Raw genomic sequence first — 25574 nt, forward strand, 5'->3', positions numbered from 1 at the left:
ATTTTGACTCAATACCTTAGCAAAGTTCTTGTGATTTAAAAAAAAAAAAAAAAACCAATTTTTTTCAAAAATAGGAGCCTACGCCCATATTTATGCACCTAAATGTGGGATTTTCAAAAGCATCTAAGTGATTTGGGAGCACAAGTCCCATTGGCTTTAAACTATAAACCCTGATGAAGATATAACCCACTTCAAAACACTCCAGCTTTCTTAACTTGCAAAAGTTCAATATATAGGAAGGTAGTGTTGGTCACAAATCTAACACAGGCTATTTGCTAATCAATTTTGCTTTTGAGCTTGTGTTTTCCCACACAGTGTGACCATTACTGAGGGCCCGCACTTACTTCTTTCAGCACACATGAGCACGTGAAGTATGAAACTTCCTCGTAGAAAAAAGGCTATGTAAAAATCTGAAACTCTCCTAACTATTCGAAAGCTAGCTAAAAGAAACAAGTACAAGCCATCCATTGCAGCAATTAAAGACTGTACAATGGAAAGAACTAGTGACATGTACTTTTAAAAAATCATTTCAAAATAAAAAATTCATTTTTTTTTAAAATAATAATTTTTATCCATCCTGATTTTTATAAAATACATGCATGTGCTCCAATCCCCAACACCGCCCCAGAGAACTCTTCTTTGGCACGATAATGCCATCATTAAAGAAACTACTGAAAGTTTTCTGATAGCAAGGAATCAAATGGGTATGTTACCTTCAGTACCAGTCGGGCAGCGGGGGACTGGCCCATCGTACCCAGAGCGTTATAAGGCACACAGGTATAAGTGCCGAGAGCTTCCTCTGTTACCTCCTCTATTCGGATTGACCCGTCTTCCAGCAGGTTCCAGCCAGAATACTGGAAGGCCAAGAGAGATGGGAGTTACCACAAGACCAAGAGTAGTTATCGCTTATCCATGGTCCCAAAACATCCCCTGAATGTGGTCTTCAATGCTTCTGCGAGATGTCCAAATCTTAATCCATTCTCAAGTTTATTTGTAATAACGAGTCACTGTAATTTCTGGGCTGGAGATCCTGTGTATTGTCTGAGACCCTTTATTCCCTTTTCTGCTCTCACCTTGCAACACCTTCAAATACAGCACAGCTGCTAATGACAGCTCCATATCACAGATGGGATCCCCTTTGCAGGCCAGACAAATGGGACTTTCATGGTCAGGAGTTAGAACCTCCGTTCCTTGGTTGCAGAGTTTCTAACTCCATAAACTCCAAAATTTTTCTTTTTCAACTCCTTGAATCTCTCTAGATTATGAAAAACCCAAGAAGATGTCAACCAGATAATTAGAATAGTTTCTTCTGGCCCATTCGGACTAGATTAGTATAATGGTCTCCCTTCTGGGCTTCAAAAAAAATAATAAAAAAAAATAAATAAATAAAATCTATGAATCAACACATTCCTTCGAGTCTGCCACAAAGCAAGGCTACTCCGAGCATAAAAAACATCTTTAGGAGCAATGGAACGTCCAGACGGTGCACACTGTTCTTCAAAGCATTCCAGAGCTCCTTACCCTCTACAGCTTCCTACCTCCACGAAGCAGAGGCAAAAATGGTCTCATTAAGAGGTTTAATTTTATTTGCAGTGTGACATCCTCTCTTCAGAGATGGAGAACACCTGTACTGTATCAGGCCCACCAAGGCCATCATCCCAGGCACCAAGGCGGGATTGCTGTCTAGTTCACTGGTGAACAGATTTTATCCAATCTAGTTTCTATTGTTCCAAGCAATAGAAGTGCCAGCACTTCTTCCGGGAAGAGCACTCCAAACCCTAACCAATCTTGATCTCGGGAAGTTACTTCCTCCTGATGTTCAGCTTGAGTTTTCTTTTGCTCAATTTCATGCCATTACTCCCGGTCCTTCCTCCTCGACCACCCTAAACAACATTGCTGCCATTTCAAGATTTGTGCCGCGTCACGAAACCCACTCAAGACGTCATTTGAACAAATTCTTTTCATTCTTCACGTTGCTGCTGCTGCTACTCTGAAATTCTTCCAACACTCCACATAATGCTGATTCAGCTCCTCAGCAGTGGGGGGAGACACAGAGTTTGAACTTAACATGACAGCTGCTGAAACCAATTTCATCAACCATGCTGCAGCCAAAAGCAGATGTGTTTTTTACTAAGCTAACATTTCTCTGGAATATAACCAGGTTTAAGCCAGGTGCTTGGTGTCAAGTGGCACTGAAATGGTTAATCCCATCATTTTGCTTTTGCCTATTTGCTGCATACAGGCTATGGCTGAGATTTTGATACATTACCTTAAACATAATGGAAGGTGTGTATCTAAATCCCCCCAAACTGCTTTGAAAAAAATCTCCTAAAGTAACATAGCATCTCAAGTGTTTTACAAACATGAGATATCTGAAACAACGGTTTTAAAAGGAAAACAAAATGGCAATGTCACTATCTCCAGGAATTTACAATCTAAAGAGACACTCAGAATCACACACAGAACAAGGGTTACTTTCGTTGTGATTTCATCCACAGGAGAGTCTCTTCTGAACATAGTGGGTTTTAAATACAGCTTTAAAAATGTTTGTAATCATTTTGAGACTACCAGCTGTGATGGCTAGTTATAATGGATCTATCTGAATGGTATAAATCTATTGCTATAGGGAAAGTCTTTGGCACAGGGCCCTGGTAATGGGGTATGGAATACTTAGCCAGGGGCATTAATTCAAATACACTACCCAGATCAATAGTGTTCAGATGTCATTACTATCAGCAGATGAATTGGTGGGGGTCCCAGTCCATTCTCTTTTGTATCCCCATTAGAAAAAAGAAAAAAGTCATCAGCACAACTGGGCCTTTTTTATTCTCCTTGGAGAGGTCAAGGACCCAATGCGCCAGAGAAACTGAACTCCTCTCTGAAACCTAGCAGTGGACCCAACAGGGCAGGGTTGAGGCAATATGGGGGGTGGGTATTGGCACGGGCAGCTCCTGTGCTGTGGACAATGGATGCCTGTCTCCAGGGCTACTGATCCAGCACCTCCCACCACCCCTTTTTTCTGGTCTTGAAATGCATGCAGTGCCCAGGTTAAAGGGGGCAAGGAGGGTGAAAAGTTATCATAGGACTGGAAGGGACCTCGAGAGGTCATCTAGTCCAGTCCCCTGCACTCATGGCAGGACAAAGTATGAGATAGATATGGTCTAGATAACTCAGCCAAAGAAATTGAAAGGAGACCTTTCCCCAAAGAATAAATGGGGCAAAAGTTTATATTCACAACTGGAACTTCTGAATTTCCTCCAGCTGACAGCAGCCATCTTATCGAAATCACATCTGAGATACCCATGCCACGGGTGGCTGATACCGGAGATGACAGGCCATGTTCTAGATCCGCTACGATCCCTGGTTTGAACAGTCAGAATAAAAACTTTAAACCCTTTAATATTTAAACAAAACTTTAAATATTGAATGTTTAGTTTAAATATTAAAGGTCTGAAGTCCTTGCTCAGATCATTATACCAGGAGCATAGCAGGATGGAGACTCTTTAAACGGGCTTTTAACATCAGCCTCCCATAAAACCCTGAGAGTCGCCAAAGTGGTCACTTTAACAGCAATGCTGGCATTAGGTTTGTGAGGTTTAGATACTGCACCGACAGGAGCCATATGAGAACCTAGGCCGAAGACTCCATGGTATGACAAGTTTAACTGGCACATGAAGTCCAGGATTCCCCCTCCCTGCCCCGCTCCCCTCCTGGTGGGAAAGGTGGATTTACAAAGAGCTGCCCCTGAGCCTGTCAATATTGGCAAAAGAAAGCAGGGGGTGGCTATAAACACCCACGGGGGTGAGTGAGACGGAGGAAGATTACCCATCCCCGCATCCACAGGAGGGCATACTTTTTCAGTGGAAGAGGGGTTACTGCGAGAAAGAACCAAACCATGAAGTCAAATTCACATGCCTTCTAGAAAGCCAGACACAAGTTCCTTTCCCCCACTTCTTTCCTTCATTCTGCTTCTCTTTCTCCAGCTTGCTGGGGTTTCTTCAAGTAAAAAACACTTTTTAATTGTTAAAAAGAGTTTTCCTCTGCAGCCTTTGAGACAGACCACACCTCTTCCCTCCCCGTCTCAACTCAGCATTTCTTCCCTCTCTCTGGCCAAGTTTATTCCCACCCTCACTTCTCCCTCCTATTCTACACTACACCCAGTCTTCTAGGGATGGAAGCTCTAGGAAATATGGGCCCTGATCATCCTCCAGGTGAAGGAGGCCAAGTGGCAGAATGACTCTGTGGGCATCACCCTGTACGTGTCAGAGACTTGAGAGCCCTGGCACTCAGCACAAATGGCAGAGTTCTCCTTCAGGTTCTCTGTTAAAAATATCATGTGTCTGCCTTTTGCAGTGCATAGCACTGAGATTTGTTCTGGGGCAGGATGCTGGTACCTTCTGTTTAACTGAGAAGGGAATACAACAGTGGGAGGAGGTTGGGACATCTACAAAGAAGTGGGCTCTGGGAGGTGCTAAATACCAGCAGCTCAGGGCTCAATCCTGAAAGGTGCTGAGCACTGTGGCCCCAATCCAGCAAAGCACTTAAGCACCTGCTTACCTTTAAGCCCCATGGAGCAGCCCAGTGAAGCAGGTTCTAAAGAGTTTTTCTGGATTGAGCCCTTCATACCCAGCTTGATTTTTAAAATAACCACAAACAAGGGGAATAGGCAATCTGGGCATTTCCAACTCAACAGAAAGTTTTCCACCGCAGGAATCCATAACATTAAAGACTCACAAAGGGTCTCTCTACACTGCAAAAAAAATACCTGCAAAGGCAGAAAATCCCAGAGCCTGGGTTCGAGGAGTTGGGCTCACCTACAGGGCTAAAAATAGCCGTGTAGATGCTCCCGCTCAGGCTGGAACTCAGGCTCCAAGACCCCACCCGCCTCCACACGTTACAGAGCCCGAGCTGCAGGCCAAGGGAAAATCTCAACATTGCTATTTTTAGCTCCATAGCACGAGCCCTGCAAACCTGAGCCAGCTGACCCAGGCCCCGAGACTCGCTGCCAGGGGTTTTGGTTTGGGGGGTTTTTTTTTGCAACACAGTCGTACTCTAAGCACGTTTGTATGACGGTCCCTATCCTCGGGCCACGAAAGAACAGGCAGCTCCTCCCACGAGCAGACTTCCACTGACACATGCTTTTGGCACCTTGGCCCCGATTCCAACAACATCCCCACCTGACTGGCCCACTCTGAACCAGCTGCCACAACCTCTCCCACTGGGTCCCTGTGGTGCCCTGGCCTGACCAGCTCCCTGTTGGCCAACCAACCACCGCACAGAGCTTGGAGAAGGGGAACAAGGTTGAAGGCCAGCCCAGGTTGTGTCCCCCTCAGTCCTCTCTAGTTCCCCTGGCGCTTTCCTCCTTCCGGTGCTCTCTCAGCATGGGGAGCCTGCTGCTGAGAGGGGTAGCTTGGTGCCGCCAGGGGCAGCCCTCAAAGCCCCCTACAGAGGCAGGTGGAAGAAGCCGTCTCTGGTCTCCTGCCCCTGCAGCACAGCAGAGGCAACCGTGGCAGCAGCTTGGGGGAGGAGGAGGAGGAAGGGAAAGGAGAGAGAGAGAGAGAATGGCTGACCCCATGTATGCGTGAGGTGCGGGGGTAGCGAAGGGTACGAGGGAGTATTTCATGGGCTGACAGGCTGTTATAATTTTGCCTGTCCTCAAGCGGACCAGTCAAGTTGGTAAGCAGAGACCGAACTGGGGACTTATCTCCCCTGCTATGACGGCTGAACCTTCCCGCACAGCTCCCAGTGACATGCCTGCCTGCCCCATCGACTCCAGACCAATGTCGGCATGCAGCCGGACCCTTCCCCGTCGCGCCCTATGGCATCACCATTTGATGCGTCCCCCATTTCTCCTTCCACAATAGCCCCGTTTGTCTTCGCCCAGACACAACTTTACCTTTTCGACTCGCAGGGGGCGTCCGTCTTTGTTCCACTTGACGAAGGTGACGGGCGGTTCCGCCTCCACCGGACAGCGGATGTAGCCATGTATCCCAATGGGAACATACAGGATGGGTGGCATGTTCACCACACGGGCGGGATCTGGGTGGAGGAGTAGGAAGTTATTTTGAATAATCTTGCCCTTCGTTTCCCGCCTAACCGCTGCTCACGAGTCACATGCAGCTCTTTTACAGTTCAAGTGAAGCTCGCAGAGCCCCCCATTCTCCGCCTACCAGACTGGGGGGTGGGAAGGAGCACAGGGCTTCTGCCCCCCAACAGGGTGGTGGGCCTAGGGGCTTCTGTCAGAGAGGACTAGTGCCTGCTGGGGGGTGGGGCACACAATGTAAAGGTTCGGTCCACCCCAATGGCTTGAGTCACCCCCCCCCCCTTCTTACCCTTAGCAGCCCCTCCTTGCAGCTCCCTGGTGTTCGCTCCCCATGGAGAGGCAGCAGCAAACAGCTGGGAGGGGCCACTGCTTTAGCTCTGCAGGTAGACGGAGCAGCTCTCCCTGCAGCTCCCAGCTGTCGGCCACTGCTTCTCCCCATGGCCGCAGCTTCCAGCAGCTGACATGCAGGGAGGGGACCCAGCAGCACCATGTAAACAAGCAGGGCCAGCAAACCGCAGCAAAAATCTGTGGCGGCATTCCTTCCTTCCCCCGCACATCATCTCTGGCTTCTGCCCAGCAGAGAGGGAGGTGCACAGGGCACACCTCCCGCAGGGCTGAAACCCCAAGCCTCAGCAGGCACACCCCAGTTCTCGAACTATTGAAGACTGTCGTACGCGGCTCAGAGGATCAGTCATTTTGGGCACCCCACTATATGCTCGTCACTGTACCTTGGTTTGGAAGGGTCAAGGTCATTGTTATGAGTTCCAAGCCTAAATGCTAACTCTGCAGCATCCATTACCCTCTGGCCCTGGAAGACCATTATCCTTATAGTCCCATTATCCTCTCCAAATCCATTAAAAATATTTAGAATTTCTATTAAGCTTTACCTACTCAAAGCATCTCACTTCGACCTCCCTACCCTAAGCTGCAGGCCCATGTACAATTATCGTTAAAAGAAAAAATACACGTGCAACATAATTACAAGTGTCCTCACGGCACCATTACAACACTCCCTCTCCTGCAAAACCTAAGCTCCTTCTCACTCAACCCCTCAGGCTCTGCAACTCAGTACACTGTTGGATCGAGGAAGCGGAGCAAGCCCTAGCGTCAAGGGTACTCCCCGGAGAACACAGGGAGGTAAACACACACAGAGCACAGTAGCAGCATGGGTAATCCAGCTAGAGGTGGCATGCAAAGGAAACACCACAAAACAAAAGACAATCCTGGGTTATGCCCTGTTTTGCTTCTGCATGTCAAATCACAGCAACAATTAATTCAAAGCCAATGGCTAGCTAGTGATTCCAATATTTTAACAGAGGTGGTGAGGCAAGCTGGGAGCCACAGGTTGTCAAACCCCCGTTTCTGCCCACCATATTGAAGGGATAGGTATTTACACCATTCATTTCACAGATCCACAAAACCCATGCAACTTGGAAATAGCTCGTGAAGAAAATATACAAGGGTTGAAAGAGCGTGAACCACTGGGGAAGGAAGAGAAAAAAGGGCAACAGCCAGGAGGCCCCTATTTGAGGGGGTAAAGAGAGGGGCAAGATCGGAGAGCTCCTCAATTGAAAGCACCTGGAAGGAAAAGGTGTTCCCCTTGAAAAGGTGATATAGCCAAGGGCACAAACACAGTTTCCCCAACATCAAATTACAATCCCCAGGTGCTACTTAGCTACATGTAACTCCCACCCACAATATCTGCATATGAAAAGAGGGAATATCATTTCCCCTCCTGCCCCACCTTCTCCTTTTGCTGGTCTAGCAACCCAATCACTTGCTTAATTCCCAGTTCCTCCCCTGCCCCCCAAACATTACATAGAGAGGAAAAAAGTCTTAGAGGGTGTCAGCAATTTCCCAAGACAAGCACAAAGTGGTGGGACGATCCTGCCATTGTCAGGGACTGGGGGAAGGCAGGAAAGCTTCATTCTAAGATTGATGGGAACATGAACAAGTCAATGGGAAAGAATTAATCCTTGCTAGTTGGGTTTTGGGGCGGGGTTTGTTAGTTTCCTTCCTTCCCCAGCTCCAGATTTGATGGCCGGCTAGAGGGGAAAAACAAAAACAAGAAAACTGCAGAGATATTAAAGGCTGGAAACTGAATTATTAAAATCCATACAAGAATCTTACATTATTGCTTTTTGGCTGTGTCCTGGGGCCATTCGGTACTGATATTTGCAGGAATCTGGGTGCACATATGTGAAGCAGGGGAATATGGGGCTGCTGAAGGTGTTTTTATTCCACAGGCTCACTATCTGACATTTTTAAATCCAATCACTCCCTCCGAACTGCTAATATCCAGCCAGGAGTTACCAAGGTCACGTGACTGTGGTCGCGGCCTCGTAACCCAGATTAGAAAGTAGTTTATCATATGCAACTTACTTTATTCCCACCTAGTTTAACATCATGTCTTAGAAAATGTAATCAACAAGACTGGACAGCTCCAGGGATCAGTAATGGCCTACAGAGCCTTTCACTTCTAGGTCACTGGCTGAAATCCAGCCAGGCTCAGTAACAACCAAAAGCTGTTCCCATCAAACAGCTGCAACGGTGGCTTGTGTGAAACAAGTCGGTGGTTTCAGTCCAGAGTCTAACAGAGAAGTGACCACCAGGATAATTGCCCACCCACGCCTCTTGTTGAGGAATCTTAGCAGAGAGGCTAAGGACTTAATGGGCCCTGGAGACCAAATTCCCCACCTACTCTCCCCACCAATCTTAAAGTTGATCCTTCCAGATGAGAGATGAAGCTCCCTGACTGAACAGCATATGGGAAGTTTGTGCTGACACTGCCCCAGAACTGCTAGGTAAGGAGGGAGAAAGGACTGCATTCTCCAAGGCCACCAATCTGGCACCTTTCACCAGCGCTAAATTTACTTCCAAAAAATAGTTCTCTTTTAGTGGAAGAAAGTTGACCCGTGTGAAAATGAGGCACTCTAGCTCACAGAGCATTAGCAAAGATCCCAGAACAAGGATAAAAGCAGAGCTGTTTATTCCAACCAAGGAACTGGATTATTGTGAAAGGACGCCAAGCACGCCTTGTAGCTTTAAATGACAAGCTATAAGAAGCCCTCTCCGCATCTCCAGGACCCAGGTGAAAGAAAAAGGTGTGCAAATCCCACCTTTGTATGCCTGCTCTCCAGGGCGGCTTCTGATGGTTATGAGCCTTGCAGTGAGGTTTGGATCAGTGGCAGGACAGATTTGATGGTGTGAAGCAGTATACCTTCCCAAAAGCTGAGGTCCGCCCAGATGCCTCTGTAAGCAGTCCCTAAACTTGCATCCTTTTGAACAGGGCACTTCCTGGGGACAGTTCCCTGGCTCTGGACTTTGCTTCTCTGTGATTTCATACAAGAGAAGGAACTGGCTTCTTAGGTCTCCCAGCTCCTTAATGCATGTTTTCTAATGATCAATCCATAGCCTGAGTCTACTGGCCTTCAAGAGAAAGCCTAAGGCCCATTGGTTTGTTCAGACTTTTGCCTCCCCTTATAAAATCAAATGCTATAGTCTTCTATAGAAACAGGCCAAATCAACTCAAAAGAACCTAGCTCTTCTACAGTACATCTGAAAACAGTTCACACAGGAGGTCAGTTTCACTAGCCCCATTTTACTAACGGGGAAACTGAGGTACAGAGCGGTGAACTGACTTGCCCAAGATCACAAAGCATGCCAGGGATAAACTGGGAATAGCACGTAGGTCTCCTGAGTACCAGGCCAGTGCTTCATCCACTAGGCCACACTGCCTCCAGCATCACTCTTGTAAGCAACAGTCATTTGGACCCTTACCACAGAAAGCTGTAGGAGGGGAGGCATACTAAATGTGAAGACATTGGGAATAACATTCCTTTCAGAGTCCGTCTCTCTTCAATTTATTTAGATCAGTTACTGCTTTGTATTTAACGTTTTCAGGATGCCAACACACCCGGAAGACAAGGCAGCATTAACAGGTTTTTATAATTATGCATAAAAATATAAGCGCGCGCACACACACAGTCACGGCCCTACTTCCCACACAGAACAAGACGGAATACAACTGATAATCAAGACACACTATTATTAGCGTTCACAGCCATCAGCAGTCTAGTCCGATACTCTGGCTGGCATTTGAAAGGCTGGAGAGTTTGGAACCAATAGTAATCTTTGCACCTAGACACATTAAAAAGGAGCACAATCCCATCTATCAGTCTTAGGCATTTCAGTAAGGCCCATCACCATCATATCTGACCCCAGTAAATTAGATCTACACAGCATTGCCCAGGACAGACATTCGCAGTGGTTCTACACACTCTCTCTCTCCCCGCCCACAGAGAGCAACATCCCAGACCACAGCTAGACTGTACAAGGTGCAATCATTTATGCCAGCACAGAGTGGGTGCAATCTCTAACTTCCTGATCGAATACTATTTTACCCGCACTTTGCAGTGCAGTAAGTGCCGGGACAAGAGGCAGGGCTGTGGTGAATCCGGGTCTGAGGACCCTGCATGGAAGGTTTGGGGTATTTTTTATGTGAGCGTATGCTAGCATTTCCTTACCTTTGGTTAGAGCGCGAAAACTTTGGAATAAAGACGAGTCAAATGTTATGCTTCAGGGCGGGCAGGGACAGGGTGTTTTGAAAACATCTTCCACATTGTGGATGCCAACAGGCGATGGGCACCTAGGCAAGGAAAGAATCCTACCCAACCTGCATGGCATCAAGCTGTTAGCTGGGAGCAGGGTATTCATCTTCCTCTGAAATATCAGCTACTGACAGCATATTGTACTTGATGCATCAACTGTCTGATTCATTATGGCAAATGCCAGGTACCATTGCATTAAACAAAGTAATGAACCACACACTACACCAGCCAGCCTAGTCTCATCAGACCCAATAATCTAGTGAGATTTTATTCCCCTCCACCTCACTCCATATGTTGCTGTCATGTCACGGTAACCCTAAAGGTTACACTGGGCCTCTAGGCAGGATTGGGACAATGACATGATCGAAGCCATCTTCTTCCCATGGCAGGTATGGTCCTTAGATCCTGCAGGCCTCCCTGCCCCACCATCTCCACTCACACTGCACTGTCAGGTAGGCGGAGGCCGATGGTGAGCGGCCAAGGCTGTTGCTAGGAATGCAAGTGTATTTCCCAGCATCGTCTGGTTTGACACGGAAGATGATCAGCGTCCCGTCAATCAGGATCCGGACCCTCAGTTTCAGGTCACTGCAGGGGGTGAGAGAACAGAAGGGAAAAGATGGGTAAAAGGGCAGGGAGAGAACTGGAATGAGGAGTCAGCACAGAGTTTCCCCTCTTCCAGGGAAGGGAGCGGCTCTCCGAGCTGGCCGCAGGGAGCTGTCAGGGCAACCCCAAGGGCAGCAGAGCAATGCCTGGATGGGTGCACTGACCCAGGGTGGGGGCCAGAGGCGCAGTGCTGGGAAAGTATCCCGATTCCCTGTGGGACTGAGGGGATCTCTGGAACAGCAGACCCCTTCCTTTACTGAGAGAGAGAGAGAATGGCTCTGCGACGAGAGGTGCTCCTCCCAGCACGGACCATGGGGCCGAGAGCCGAGCTTACTTCTTGAAGTAGACGTTCTCCTCCTCCCAGTACCAGGTGTAGGTCATGTTCCCTGGATATGCCTCGGCCTGGCAGGTGAACAGGGCATCCTGGGAGATGTTGACGGTGATGTTCTCTGGAGGGGAAACGATGAAGGGGGGTCCTGAGGAAGAGCACGAGAAAACCAGTTACCTCAGTCGCCGAAAAGCTCCAGCCATGAACAGCCTCTCACGGAAGAGGGAGCATCTCTTCGCCCTAGCACACAAGGTCCAGACACCTGTAAGCAACTCCATGTATTCAATTGGCCTGGCTCCCACAAGACTGGCCTTCAACCCAGAGCCTCTGCCAAAACACAACTAGCTCTTCGCACTGGGGCAATTCTGATAAGCCAAGGCCCTCTGGGAGAGAGGGATTAATGGGTGCCCAGCACTACCCTAGCAGAGGGCTCTGTCCCTTTAAGGCACACAGGGAGTGCTGTAAGAGGATCATGCAGGCGCAGCAAAAAGGGGAGTAGTGGGGACCAGAACAGGGTTAGACTCCAGAGCAGCATAAGCTCCGACCTTGGTCTAGATGGGAAGACAGAGCTTCCAGCTAGCTAGTCTCCAGTGTCCTCCCCTCAAACTCCCCCCGCAAAGGGCAGTTTTAATCAGTCCCACAGGGAGAGCTCAGTGCATGAAACAGACACTCAATATTCAGTCTCTAAGATCCCCCTCGGCAGGGGAGAGGGGAAGGGGGGGGCAGCAGGGAATACAGACTGCTTAACAAAGCACCCTCTGCCAATGTCATCCAGGCTGGCACACATCCTGCTGCTGTCACCAGGCCAACCACACTAACACAACACGCATGGCACCCTTCGTTAACCTCTCCATTCACTGAGCTCACCCCGGAGCTGTCTCCTCTCCTTCACCCTCTTTCCAGGAATCAGCACAGTGGTTTTTAACACCATCTGTGGTGAGAGACGGTTACTCAGTAGTGAGGTCCAGGAATCAGGGCTCCTGGGTTTTATTCGCAGCTATGGTAGCATGTGCTCTCTAGAGGTTAAAGCAAGGAAGACCGGGAGTCAAGTTTCCTAGGTTCATTTCCAGCTTTGCCACTGGCTTCCTAGTTGACCTTGGGCAAGTCACTTCATCTCAGATTCCTTCCTCCACCTCGGCTATGCTGGAAGGAAACAAAACAACCAGATACACAAACTTGTCCCTGTCTATGGCAGCTAACATTTCCTAACAGGAGGCATTTGCCCAGCGTAGACATGGCCCATGGGCAAAACAACAGGAGGGCAGAAGCAACCTGCCAGGAACGCTATGTGGATTAAGAAGAAAGAAGAAAAGGAGTACTTGTGGCACCTTAGAGACTAACCAATTTATTTGAGCATAAGCTTTCGTGAGCTACAGCTCACTTCATCAGATGCATCCGATGAAGCGAGCTGTAGCTCACGAAAGCTTATGCTCAGATAAATTGGTTAGTCTCTAAGGTGCCACAAGTACTCCTTTTCTTTTTGCAAATACAGACTAACACGGCTGTTACTCTGAAACCTAGGTGGATTAGTTAGTTAATGTCTGCAAAGTGCTTTGACGATGGGAAAGAGCGTAAAAGTGCAGAGCACTATTAAGTGCTTCAATAGGTGTGAAATGCTAAGCTCCCTTATCTTGCGGCAGAAATTGACCAAGTAAAAGATTTATAGAGGGAGGGGAAGCAGGGCTGCAAGGAAGACGAGACCCAGCAGGTGTCATCTTTATTCTGTACAGCATTTTCTGGTGTTTTGCAAGTCTTCCCACACTTCTTAAAAAATCATCAGAGCCTCTCTGTTAATCGGAACAGCCGCTTAATCCAAGAGACAGGCCATTCACTGGGGTGCCCCAATTAAGAGGATTTTGCTTTAGTATACATGGGATGCAGAACCATTAGGTGCTAACACAGCAGATGTATGCCCTGCATTCTCACACACGCGCAGTCTGAAAGGGGCTCTGGGCTCCTCTGGGGTGACAGCCCGACCCTGTTTATTAATAAAAAGGGGTGTAGACCCATCAGAGAAGTGATGACTGTGGAGTCCCACAATGCCACATCCCCTACAGACAGGGATTCGCAGACTGAAACGGGGGGCTCGCAAACATTTTCATCCTGTGGATCACAGCTTAAGGGAGATTGTCTAGTGGATGTCTGAGCCATGCCTCTATGTGGGAGTGGCTCGTCTCGCTCCCTGGCGATCACGTGGCATCCCTGTGGCAATTGCTTCTGGAAACCAAGTATTTACGTATCTTTAGCTTCTTCTAATGCAATTTTAACAGCTGCGAATGAGAAGCCAGCCCCATGTGACCAGCTGGCTCATCACAGACCCCCAGCGAATGCTCCATAGACCACACTATCAGCAGAGCTAATCCAGACAGCAGCATGAATCCACTGTCATGCTTGGAAGCCTGACTGACCTAACATAAGGCTCTGCATGTTACACAAAGGTTTAAAGGGAAAGTGGGGGGCACTGCTTGCTTCCCCCATAAACGATGGGGTTTTAGATGCTTTATGGGACAATTAGAGCTATTTCACATTCCCCATCAAAAAAAATAACTCCCCCCTTTAAATAAAGCCAAATGACAGATGAAGAGCTGCAGGTGTGTCATGCAATGTCTGGACAAGTTGCCACCAAAATGAATATTTGTGGGAGAGTCCTGACTTGGACACCATCAAACCTGGTAGAGTCAGTTTTGGATCATGCTGACTACGCTTCTTAGGACATTTCTTTCCTCATCTCCTCCTCCACCACATTACATTTCTCAGCCATAGGCCTGAAAGCAGTTTAGAAAATCAGGCAAGTATCGTTATCCCCATTTTCTAAGCAGGGAAACTGAGGCACAGGGAGGGGCTGTGACTTTCCTCAAGATCACACAGGGTGTCAGTGAAAGAACCAGAAGCACAGTCTCCTGGTGCTCAGCCTGGCACCTTATGCACTTCAACACACCACCTCCCAAAAGGGTTTGGGGCAGATGCAGTATCGCGCTCTGCCACAGAACTGCCCTCTCTAAGCATAGTATAGTTCAGAGGACGTCTGCTGAGCAAAGGGAGGGAAGACACGGGTATATGCAACCTCAGACAATCAGCATGAGACATGTCCCTCGAGGCCCAGGACAGGTCCTGTTGCCGCTATTCTCCTGCGTATACTGTAGGATGGTGCGACAGCCCTCACGTCGCATTCCTTGCTTTGGTCAGTAGAGCTGGCAGCCTGTAATGTTATTTAAACATCTGGGGTTTGGGCTTAATTTCCTTGTTTATTTATTGATGGCATTTTTAATGGACAGTTGGGAGGAGGCCACGTCTCTCTTGCAAGAGGCTGCATGGGCCGGACAACGGGCCAAGTCAGTCCCTACACCAGAGCTGCATACTCCCCTCACAGCCCTTGAGCGGAAGATGCTACATACACTACTCCCTGAGTACACCAGGCTGGATGACACATGCCTTATTTTATACAGCAGAGAAGGGGCTATCATTTATCAGGTGTATGTACCGCACCTAGCGCAACGAGGCCCAAGCTGTCTGAGGAATACAAGTGCTTAATAATACAGTGGATTGCATAGGATGATGGATGATGATAAATAATAATAATACCTAAGCTCTTATATAGCACTTTTCCCCAGTAGAGCTCAAAACATTTGGCATTTCCATGGAGTTTTAAGCTTCGGATCTCTAAGCGCTTTATAAACATTAAGCTTCGCAACCCCAGCGAGAGGTAAAAACTCCCCGTTTCATCGATAGCGAAGCTGAGAGAGAGCACGACTCGCACTTGTGAGCGAGTCAGCAACAGAACCTGGAATAAAACCCCGAAGTCCTGACTCCCAATCCCCTGCTCTAACCACTAGCTCATGCCGCTATACATTGGATCACGTGGAATACCCCTAAAAGACTGATGCAAAGCCAAGAACAAAACCCTGCTTTCCTGCTGGCTGCTATATTCCTCTTCAGCCTCGAGGGGGGGAAAAAAAAAAGTCGCATGCTGCCACAGAATCTCTCTCTGTATCAGCAGCAGGCAGCTGAACGCGATCATTTCCCCCCACCGCACATACGAGCAATGCTGATGGATGGGCTTTCCCTGGCAGCATATGACTGGCTGGTTTAAACTCCCATCATTCCTGCAGCCAGTCAGTAACCGACAAGGCTCTCCAGTGCCAATTCTAAGGGCTCTCCATTCTCTGCCCAGCTGTCTGGAGATGCCCTCATTGCAAAGCTAAGCGTGGTCGTAGCACAGCGCTGGGAATCCCACAAGGAGCTTCCCACGAGAGGAATTACCTTGTACGAGCAGGCGAGTGGTGTGCACAGCCTCCCCTTGGATGCTGTAAGCCCGGCAGGTGTACGCGCCTCTGTCTTCCCGACTGACGGACACGACAGTCAGACTCCCATCGCTCACCTGGACCAAGAACAAGGGAGACACGTCAGCACACATGAGCACTCATGCTAAAGCCCACTCACAGCATCCACCTCATCCCCCCATCCTAGAGCCTCACAACGGTGCGCTAATCCACATGGTCACCCACGCCCCTGCTCACACTCACTGTTGGCTGTTCAGAATTCTCTCTTTTGAATTTCCCTGCCTTCAGCAATGCACAGGTGAGGAGAGGTTGCGGGAGGCCAGGACTGAGTAAGGTCTGGGCTAAGGTCCATTGATAGATCAGTATGGAGGGACCGAAGGTATCCGCATGGCAGGCTCCCCTCTCCCTAGGCCATTAGAAGAGCTGATCTCACCATTGCCTTGCACATGTTCAGAGCAGGTTTTCTGACCCCATGGCACTGAGTCCTTCCCATCTGCCAAGCCAACGTCATGCTGTCGCAGCGATGAGTTAGAGGCCTGCCGCTGAAGTGGTGCCCCTGGCTGAGGGACATCGTCAGCTCGAACGCTTCCGTCGGCCTTTCCATCCGGAAACCCGGAAAGCACTTCACAAAGGGGGCCTACTGGTTACCCCCGTGGCACTGCTAGGGAAACTGAGGCCCAGTGACTTGCTCAAGGTCACACAGTGATGCAGACCGAACTGGGAACATGGCCTGACTCCCAGCCCCCTTCCCTAACCAGGGGGCCATACTGTCTCCCAGGAAGGCTGGCCTCTCACTCATTCCCAGAAGTGATCTCCTTAAGGCAAGGCTTGGGTGCATTGGCAGGGAGGAACTGAGGAAAAGCCTGCCTAGTCCTGCCCCCATGGATTAACAGGACATCTGTCTCCAGGGTCATCAACGTGGTACCTTTCACTAGTCCTTAAGGGGCCAAGCTCTCCACAGGTGTAACTCCACTGACTCCATTGCAGAGAATCTGGCCCAACAAGTCCATGCCTTTGGCTTACAGCAACTTGAGTCCCTGTGTAGAAGAGTCACAGACTCCTTCCCTGGCAGGGCTGAGACACGAGACCGAGACATCGTCATTCGCGGCTGCTGCTTGGCGCTCACCACCACCAACTACGTTCTCCGTGGTTTATACAGCAGCTTCCTTCCCTGCCTTTCCTCCTCCTCACCTGCATGTCAGCAGTGGGGGCTGCTCAACCCCTGCAGATCCACGTCCATTACCACTGGCAGGTGAGAGACTGCCTAGCGACGAACTGCCTGCACTCAGCAGGGGAGGAGATGTGTAATGGTCATCCCCTTCCATCCCCATTTCAGCTTCCCCCCTCCCTTCTTCCTCGAGGCAGGCACATTAGCAGAAACCTGTCCCACAGGGCCTGTGGTGCAATTGACAGTGTTGTACAGAGCCATTATCAAACCTGCTCAATTTCCCCATCGTCTGCTTAGCATGGCTGGGCTCCTGCCTCTGATGGCAGCAAGGGCTGGAGAGGTGGGGGAAAGGCACAGCTCCTCACTCCAGGTACTGGGCAAGCAGCAGAGGAAGGATATAGCTTCTGCTATGCAGAAGGATGGGAGGGAAGCAACCCCAAGGGATCACACCCCCTGCCGCACAGCGAGAGCCTTACCCCACTGCCATCTGCCCCCCCACCCACACTCACTCTGCCTCATCCTTCTATTTCAATTAGTAACAAATTATTCCTAATGACTCTCATTAGTGCCTGCGCTGATTCCAATGCTTGATTTGCCAATTACAGCTGTATGGAATCCCTGGCTGAGCTGAGGATCAGAGGCTTCCATGGACACCCGGAGGATCTCTTAGGGGCTGGGACTGACACTGTTGACCCTAGTTGACCTTGTTCAGTCAGGGGAACCCCAGTGCAGCAATCCTCAAGTGAATGCACCCGCCGGCACGCCCCTCCCCACAACACCCCCACACACACACACACACACACACCCATCCCTCCCTAATGGAACCATTTCCAGCACTGGCAATGAGAGTAAGAAAACTCATGCAGAATCCACAGACTATATGAGTCAGATCTGCTCCCTCTGAACCCAATGGGCTTGGCCCCGTGCCTCTCTCCGTGACTGTAACACAGCAACAGTGTCCAGGGCTGGGACAGGCCGAGCAGCGCCTCACAGCCTGGGTTTCAAGCAGGGGCTGTGGTGTCCACAGCTGCAGTTCAGGACAGCCCATCCCTTCCCTTGGGGCAGGTTCGGATGGGACCTGCAGCTCCTGCCAGCAAGGCCTTTGCATCCCTAAATGTAGGTAGGGACCACTCCAAGCCCAGGAAGGACAAGTCACCAAGCAGGACCAATGGGTACAGAGAGGGGACGGGATGAAGCAACGTAGTCAAGGCCACGGGGCAGGAATAGTGCCCCCAGCATGGGGCGGATGAGCAGGGGGAGGCAAGCTGAGGACTCATTGACTGTTACTCTACATTTCCAAACACTCTGGATTTCAAACCCACATTTTACAGAGAACTGGAAGACAAAAAGGGGCGGGGAGGAGACTGAGGAAACTGAACAGATGGACGTGAGGAGATGCACAAATAGATGGCTAGATCAAGCATTTGCCTGGTCCCAGCCAGCTCCTCCAGTCCAGATAAAGTAAGGGCGAAGGGCTTGGCTCCCCTCCCTCCCATACCAGGCTGTAATTCCAGGGAGTTACTCCTGATTCACACCAGAGGAAAGCAAGTGAAGAATCAGGAGTTTCTAGCTACTGAGGGCTTCCAAAGCTGCTTCTCAGAACCTCCCGTGATCCCATCCTGGGGGAAGGAAACCCGAGCAGCTCCCACAGGCTGCATTCACGAAGGCACCTCATCAGCAGAGAAATCCTCCTTCTCCTAGAGGCACAGGAAGCTCTCTGGGGGCCTGGCACCTTCGCATGGGTTAAGTGCAGCCGGAAGGAAGATGGAATAGAACAGAGATGGGGGAGGGGGGTAGGAAAAGAAGATTGGAAAAGCAGTTGCCAGTACGGCAACCAGGCCTAGCGGGCTCCGGGCACAACCGCCGCTCCCCAACCTTCATGGTCGTGGCAGGCCGGAGGGCGGAAGGTCACAGCAAGGGGGCAATCTTGCTTGTTGATGCTCCCTGCAGTTCAGAAACAGGAGAAACTGAATCTCTAAAGGCAGCCAGGAAACAGGCTGAGGAGGGCGGGGGAGTGCTGAGGCAGCAGGAATAGCTCCAGAGAGACCAGCTGCTTCAACGACATCCATACTCTTCTTTAAGGAACCTGGATTGTGCCACCTTCTGTGGTCTTCTGTACACCTGGAGCCCAATCCGACCTTGAGAGCACCTCTCCTGAGAGCAGGGGCAGCTGCTCCCTCGACCCCAGGGGCTATTGTTTGATACTAGCCAGAAATCTGATTTTGTGTGTGTGTGAAGGAGCTTCCTCTGCATCGAGGCTGAGACCCTGCAACTCACTGCAGTGGTTACACGCCAGGCTTGCCCGCCAGAGGGGTCATGGTTAAGCATTTACAGCAGCTGACCAGGCTAAGCACTTACCTGGTATTTCCCACTGGCACCTAAGAGGTCCCCTTCTCTCAGCCAGGTGACAATTGGTTTGGGGTTCCCGAAAGCCATGCAGGTCAGGGTGATACTGCTGCCCTCCTTTGCTTCTACATACTGGGGGGGGCGTTTCCGTGAAGGTGGGGGGAGCTGCAGGGGAGACACGGAGAGTCAATGCTGCATTCAGCAGAAAAAAACACCATCAATCCATCCTGGCTGCGTGATACACGCAGGGCCGCAGGGGACGTTCTACCTGCATGCACCCTTCCTGCAGCGGCCAACAGCCATTTACCTACCGAACACTTGGAACGAGTCATTCGACTGAAGCGGAAGAGAACAGTCAGCGATACAGTTGTGTGCGCTGTCTTTAGTCATTTACCCCAGGTGAAGTAAATTCAGAACAAAAGCCAACCGTGAGTCGCCTGACCTCATTAAACAACAGCCACCCTTAGCAGGTCCCTAGCTCCCTCCATCAGAGGAGATCAGCACAAGTAGCAAACAGCAAGGCCAACACTTAATTTTAAAAATGGCCACCGATTTCAGGGGCCTCTGTTTTTAGTTAGGGCTGGTGTTCGAAGGTGCTGAGGACCTGCAGCTCCCTCCTGCTGGATGGATGGGGGGGGGGGGGTGAGACAACCCTTCTGGGCATCACCCCAGGGGTGGGACACTGAACACCCAGAAACTGAGGCCACTCTTGAAAGCGCTGGCCTAACCGATTAACCCTCACAACCCCTCCTGTGAAGTAGGCAACTGAGGCACAGCGAGGTAACGCGACCGGCTCCAGGTCCCACAGCCGTGGCTATTGCCAGAGCCCCAGCTCCCTCCTCCCACTCCAGGCACTTCCCCATTTACAGTTCCAAGTTCCTTTCCCCCCCAATTATGCTTTAACTTGTTATTGTCACAACACATGAAAACACTGCACTGCAGAGAGAGTCTCCTTCCAATTCAAGAGGCTGGCAGAATTACAGCACACCCCTAATTATCAGGCACAGTTAAATCCCACTTTCTAGGGAGACATGTTGGCAATTTAATCTATGCTGAAAAGAAGTATATGTGGTTTCCCCCCAAATGATTATTTTTTCTTAAGAAAACTAAGTGAGCTAATGAGCTCCAGAAGAGCTAAAGCCCTCCCTCTAAAAGCAATTCTGCTTATACTGTACGGCTGGGCCTAGAGGATTAAGATGATTATTTCGGTTATTAAACCCTGCATGCTCAGCACTGTATAAAATACAGAGTAACACACGTTCTGTGGGACAGGGCGCATGCAGCCAACACAAGGGTATGGGGCACTAGACGGGCTATCTTTGAGGAAAGCTTGCGGGAATAATGGCCAAAGGATCTCTCGGAAACAGACAGCAAGGGAGAGGAATGAGTCCCCTTCCAGGGCTCACCACACTTCACCCCTGACTGGGGAGGGAGAAGGTGCCATGGGAACTAGCCATACCAGGGGAAAAAAAGAATTAGCCTGTGCCATGAGAAAGGGGCAGGTATTCCTGGCAACCAGCCTCCACTCCATGCCGGGCCACCATCGGCACCTGTCACAAGGAAGAGGAAGCAGCTGCTGCGCTGGCCCTGAGGCAGGTGCTGTGGGAAGGTACCGTCTATACAGCTTCCAAGAGCTACTCGCAGCTGAGGCGAAGTACGGGCCCCACTCAGGTGCATCCCCCGCCTGTCCCAGCACATATGGGTACACACAAAAGCCTTCAGGGAAGCACATACCACCTGCCCTGCCCCACACAGGTCTCCACAGACAGGTACACCAGCATGCAAAGACATACTCCCGCCCCAACACATACCACCTGTGTTCCACTCCCCCACCTAGCCCTCCAGTGGGACCTGGGGGCAGGGAGGGGAAGGGTCTCTAAAGCATGGGGGTGCAGAAAGTAAACCCCCTTCCCTCCACAAAGGCTACAACCACAACCACTGCAGGGCCCCCTACACACAGAGGAAAGAGCACCAGGCTCCACTACCCTACCATTGACACATACACTTTTCAACCTCCGCTCCTCATGGGCCCTTCCAAAGACTCTCCTGATTATTAAGTATTGCGGGCAGGGGAGGGAGGAGACTGTTGTTTTAATTAAAGCTCCATCCTGTTTGGATCATCTGCTTCCCGGTGACTCACTCTGACTTGCTTGAATTAATAACAGAGTCAATCTCAAACCCGCTAGGATCCTGGGTTGCTCCCTAATTAGGCCCAGGACACATCCCTGCCTATCTCCAAAACTCACCCCGCGTCCTGACCCGACCCAAGCAGTCGACCTGCAGATGTGCAGAGGGAGGAGAGCTGCTCCACAAGACACAGGGGTGGGAAGGGAGGAATAACTCGAAGGAAAATGTAAGCTTAAGTATCATCGGATCTTCCTGATCTATTGGGCTGTGGAACAAACTCCTCAAGGGAAGCAGATTGGACAAAGCACTAGAGAATAGATTGGAGGGAGCGATCCTGCATCAGCCTGGGACAGGATAATCTCATCTACGCAGCGTGCCAGTGACTAGCCGAGATCCAAAGGGACCTCCCATCCCTCCTGACGAAAGGGGAGGAACCGTTCTCGATGCTCAGTCGTGGGCACTTACACACACATAGGGCACGTAACCCTGTTCTGGAGGGAGGCATTACTCTTTGCCAAGGTACAATTAAATTAGACTGGGGGCCTAATGGAGATAGAAAAACTCCAGCCATAGTCCGAACATCCTGGGTTGAGCAAAAGGACCTTACATCCAGGCTCTTGGATCTGCACTCAGCCAAGCTAATGCCTTATTTCATTAGTTCTTGAATACGACAAGACAGAATCCCAACCCCCTGGGGCGAGTGAGCCAGCCCACAAGTTAGTTTACTTTTTGCATTTCATTAAATTCAGCCAATTAAACTAGACTGATTGGTTTCACTTCCAGGTTCTCCGACCACAATGCTGCAGTGCACCAGCCACAATGCTGCAGCGTTTAAGCTGTGAACAATGTAGGGATGTGTTCAATGAAACAAATTCTCTTCTCACTGAAAGGCATGAAAACATGTGTGCAGTTATTTAAAACTCCACAAACTTTAGACTGGGATCTCCACAAAGCTGCCAACATCCCTGTAATCAGATTGCCACTTCCTACCAGCAACTCTCAAGTTCCAATACACTGGGAATGGAAGAGAACAAAGGCAATTAGGTAAAAACATTAGCTTTCAAATGAATGGACACAAATGATGATGTGATTAAGATGCAACAGAGGGAGTCCAGGCCCAAGGGATCTATTCCTGATTCTGCCATTGATTTACTTGTATGATCCTGGACAAGTCACACTGCCCAGAATTTTCTAAGAGTGACGACTGACTATGGCTGTCTCCATTTTTAGGGGATACCTGAGCACCCACAGTTCTCATTGATTTCAGCTGGAGCGGTCTCACACTGGCTCCAAAAATCAAGTGCAAGTCCTAGTCTTCTCAAGTTGTGCACCCAAAACTTGAGGCATCAGAAAATCGGAGACCATGTTGGGAAATGCTAACTTTAACTTCTCCTTGCCTCAGTCTCCTGGTCTGTAAAATGGGAAGAAGAATGGTGCCCTTTTTCCCAGGGATCTTGAGAAGCTTAATTAATTACAGCCAAATGCAACCCTCTACTATGCCCATGCAGCCCCATGGACTTCATGTCCCAAGGGTTGCACAGGTGCCTCTGGGAGCACAATCTGTCTCTCTCTGAGCAAACTACTTTAAGGCATTTGGATGAAAGGTTATCTACGTGCAAAGGGCTTATTAACAAACTAGGGCAAGTTGCACTCTCTCTTACAACTCTCCTCATGCTTTCTCCCTATGTCTAACTTGGGAGACAAGAGCTATTTAAAGAGGCCACTGACTTTCCTATGCGTCTTTTAGTTGATTGAAGCTACTGCTTTGCCTTTCTCCAGAACCGTCCATTCTAAGATCTGAAAGCTCTTTACAACCTATCAAGAAATTCAGCCTCGCCTTGGGAGGTAAGGAAATATTATTAGCCCCATTTTACAGCTGGGGAGGTTGAGTCATTTGCTCAGTGTTATGGGGCAAGTCATTTGCAGAGACGAGAACAGAATCCAGCAGTCCTGACTCCCAGTCCTTTGCGCTAATCATTAAGTCATGATGTCCTGCTTTTACATAGACAGAAACAATCCCAATGTTACTTATTCTAAGCTAACAACATATCCTAATGTGACAAATTACTAGTTACTACGTTATTTAGCACTAATAAAAAAAGAAAGGTCATTTCAGAAAATCTGAGTTTCAAAAAAAGAAAGATTTGATTTTCCAATTAATTTACAGAAAAATTGATTCTTTTCCCAAATTTATTTCAAAATATAATTTATCTTAAAAGCTCCACATAATTAAACCATGTAATTACAAATACAAGTTTGTCCCTTTTGTAAGTAATGTTCTTACTCAAAATAAGTCTGGACTTAGTTTTCCTTCAAGTGATGAACACATAATTGAGGCACAGCGTCCATCAAAAAGTACATAAGATCGGCCATACTGGGTCAGACCAATGGTCCATCTCGCCCAGCATCCTAGTGGCCAGTGCCAGGTGCTTCAGAGGGAATCAAAACAACAATCATTGAGTGATCCACTCCCTGTCGTCCACTCCCAGTGTCTGGCAGTCAGCAGCTAGGGACACCCAGGGCATGAGGTTGCATCCCTGACATCTTGGCTATTAGCCATTGATGGACTTATTTTCCATGAACTTACTGAATTTTTTGGAATCCCGTCTTAGTTTTGGCCTTCACAATATGCCCTGCCAACAAGTGCCACAAGTTGACTGTGCGTTGTGTGAAATTAAAGAGAAGTTATACTACACTTATCATTGCAGCAAGTTGCTGAATACATCTGCTCTCCTTCCCTTGGGTCTTTGTCTAGAAAAGTTTACCTCCATTGGGGGAAAAAAAAAAAAAAAACACAACAACAACAACAACGACAGGCTATTCCAGCCCTGGGCTCCCCTCCATGTAGCTTGGCCAATGCACCTCAAGCATTGGCTACAGCAGTCCCCGGCTAGAAGCTATTTATTCTTCCTGAATTGCAGTGAGTAAAGAGAAGCATTCCACTGGGCCTTGCTCAGGGGCCCTTCAGCTGGAATAGAGCACATTTCTTCCCATTCGAGGAAGCGCACACCCAGATATTGAATGGGAAGAGCTCACTTGCCATAGGTGTTCACACCTGGGACTTTTAACCAAAGCCAAGAACTTTGCAAGACACAGGCAAGCATTTTTCCCTACCCATTACTGCTGGAGATGCCAGCTTCTAGATGAAATGTAGAAGTGAAATCCCTACCACATGCGTCCCTTTCAGATCCTTGGAGACGTTGTGTGTAAGGGGAGGGGTTAACGCCAGCCCTTGCTAGCTAATAGCGTCTTGGCAACCTGCAGTTTCCACTGATCTGAGGCATCTATTTCCTGCCCTTCATATTGTTGCACAGTGCCACTGTGCACTCTTAAACTGCTGCCCTGCTCCACTCCAGAGGTAGGAAAAGCAATCCTCACACAGCCGCTGGCCAGCTCACAAAGGTGTTGCAAAGCTTAACTAGTTAACGTGTATAAAGCATTTGCAAGTCTCGGATGGGAAGCGCTACAGAAGGGCAAAGAGTCACTGAATTGGCAGATGATACGTAAGCTTGTCATTTGCACCTGCTGGTACGCAGCTCTCCTGATCGGCAGCATCCCTAGCCATTATCCCTCTCCTATCACCAGATCGGCTCGTTCCTGTAAATCCTGACCCACACAATTCCCTGTTATTCCAGTCCCAGGCCTCCCACACCTGGCTAGGAATATACCTTGATCCTGTCCCCACTATTCCAGGATGGGGCTCCTCCACACACAGCAATGCTAGACCTGACCTGCAGCAGCCTGTGGGCAAAAGCTGCCGGCTTGAGATGGGTTTCATTTATATTTGTTACCTAACCCAACCTGAAATCCACACGCAAAGGTGCACAGCAGCAGTCTGTGCTGGTGCATCAGGCTAGAGTACAGTCTGGTGGAGCCATCTCCACTTGCATCATCAGGAAGCACATTTTGTTCTCAAAAATCCTGCTCACAGCATTACCCACGAGTTCAGAGACCACAAAGAGACCGAGATCTTTAAATAGGAACTATAAGAATGAATACATAACAAGCCAAGGCAAAAAAGGGCCAGATTCTGATCCTCTGACACACGCTGAATTTTACTCCTTCCAAA

At 49.3% G+C, this 25574-nt stretch overlaps 1 protein-coding gene across 1 annotated transcript in view; it reads right to left on the bottom strand.

Annotated features, from left to right (window-relative positions):
* Nucleotides 1-25574, bottom strand: part of IGSF9B (immunoglobulin superfamily member 9B) — a 94604-nt gene that overhangs the window by 36213 nt on the left and 32817 nt on the right. The window contains 7 exon segments of the mRNA XM_037882488.2: nt 714-854; nt 5897-6039; nt 11093-11238; nt 11591-11732; nt 15845-15962; nt 19391-19519; nt 19521-19543. Of these exon segments, the coding sequence (XP_037738416.1) occupies nt 714-854; nt 5897-6039; nt 11093-11238; nt 11591-11732; nt 15845-15962; nt 19391-19519; nt 19521-19543 (842 nt within the window).

Source organism: Chelonia mydas, chromosome 22 (genome assembly GCF_015237465.2).
Source record: "Chelonia mydas isolate rCheMyd1 chromosome 22, rCheMyd1.pri.v2, whole genome shotgun sequence".
NCBI classification, from domain to species: Eukaryota; Metazoa; Chordata; order Testudines; family Cheloniidae; genus Chelonia; species Chelonia mydas.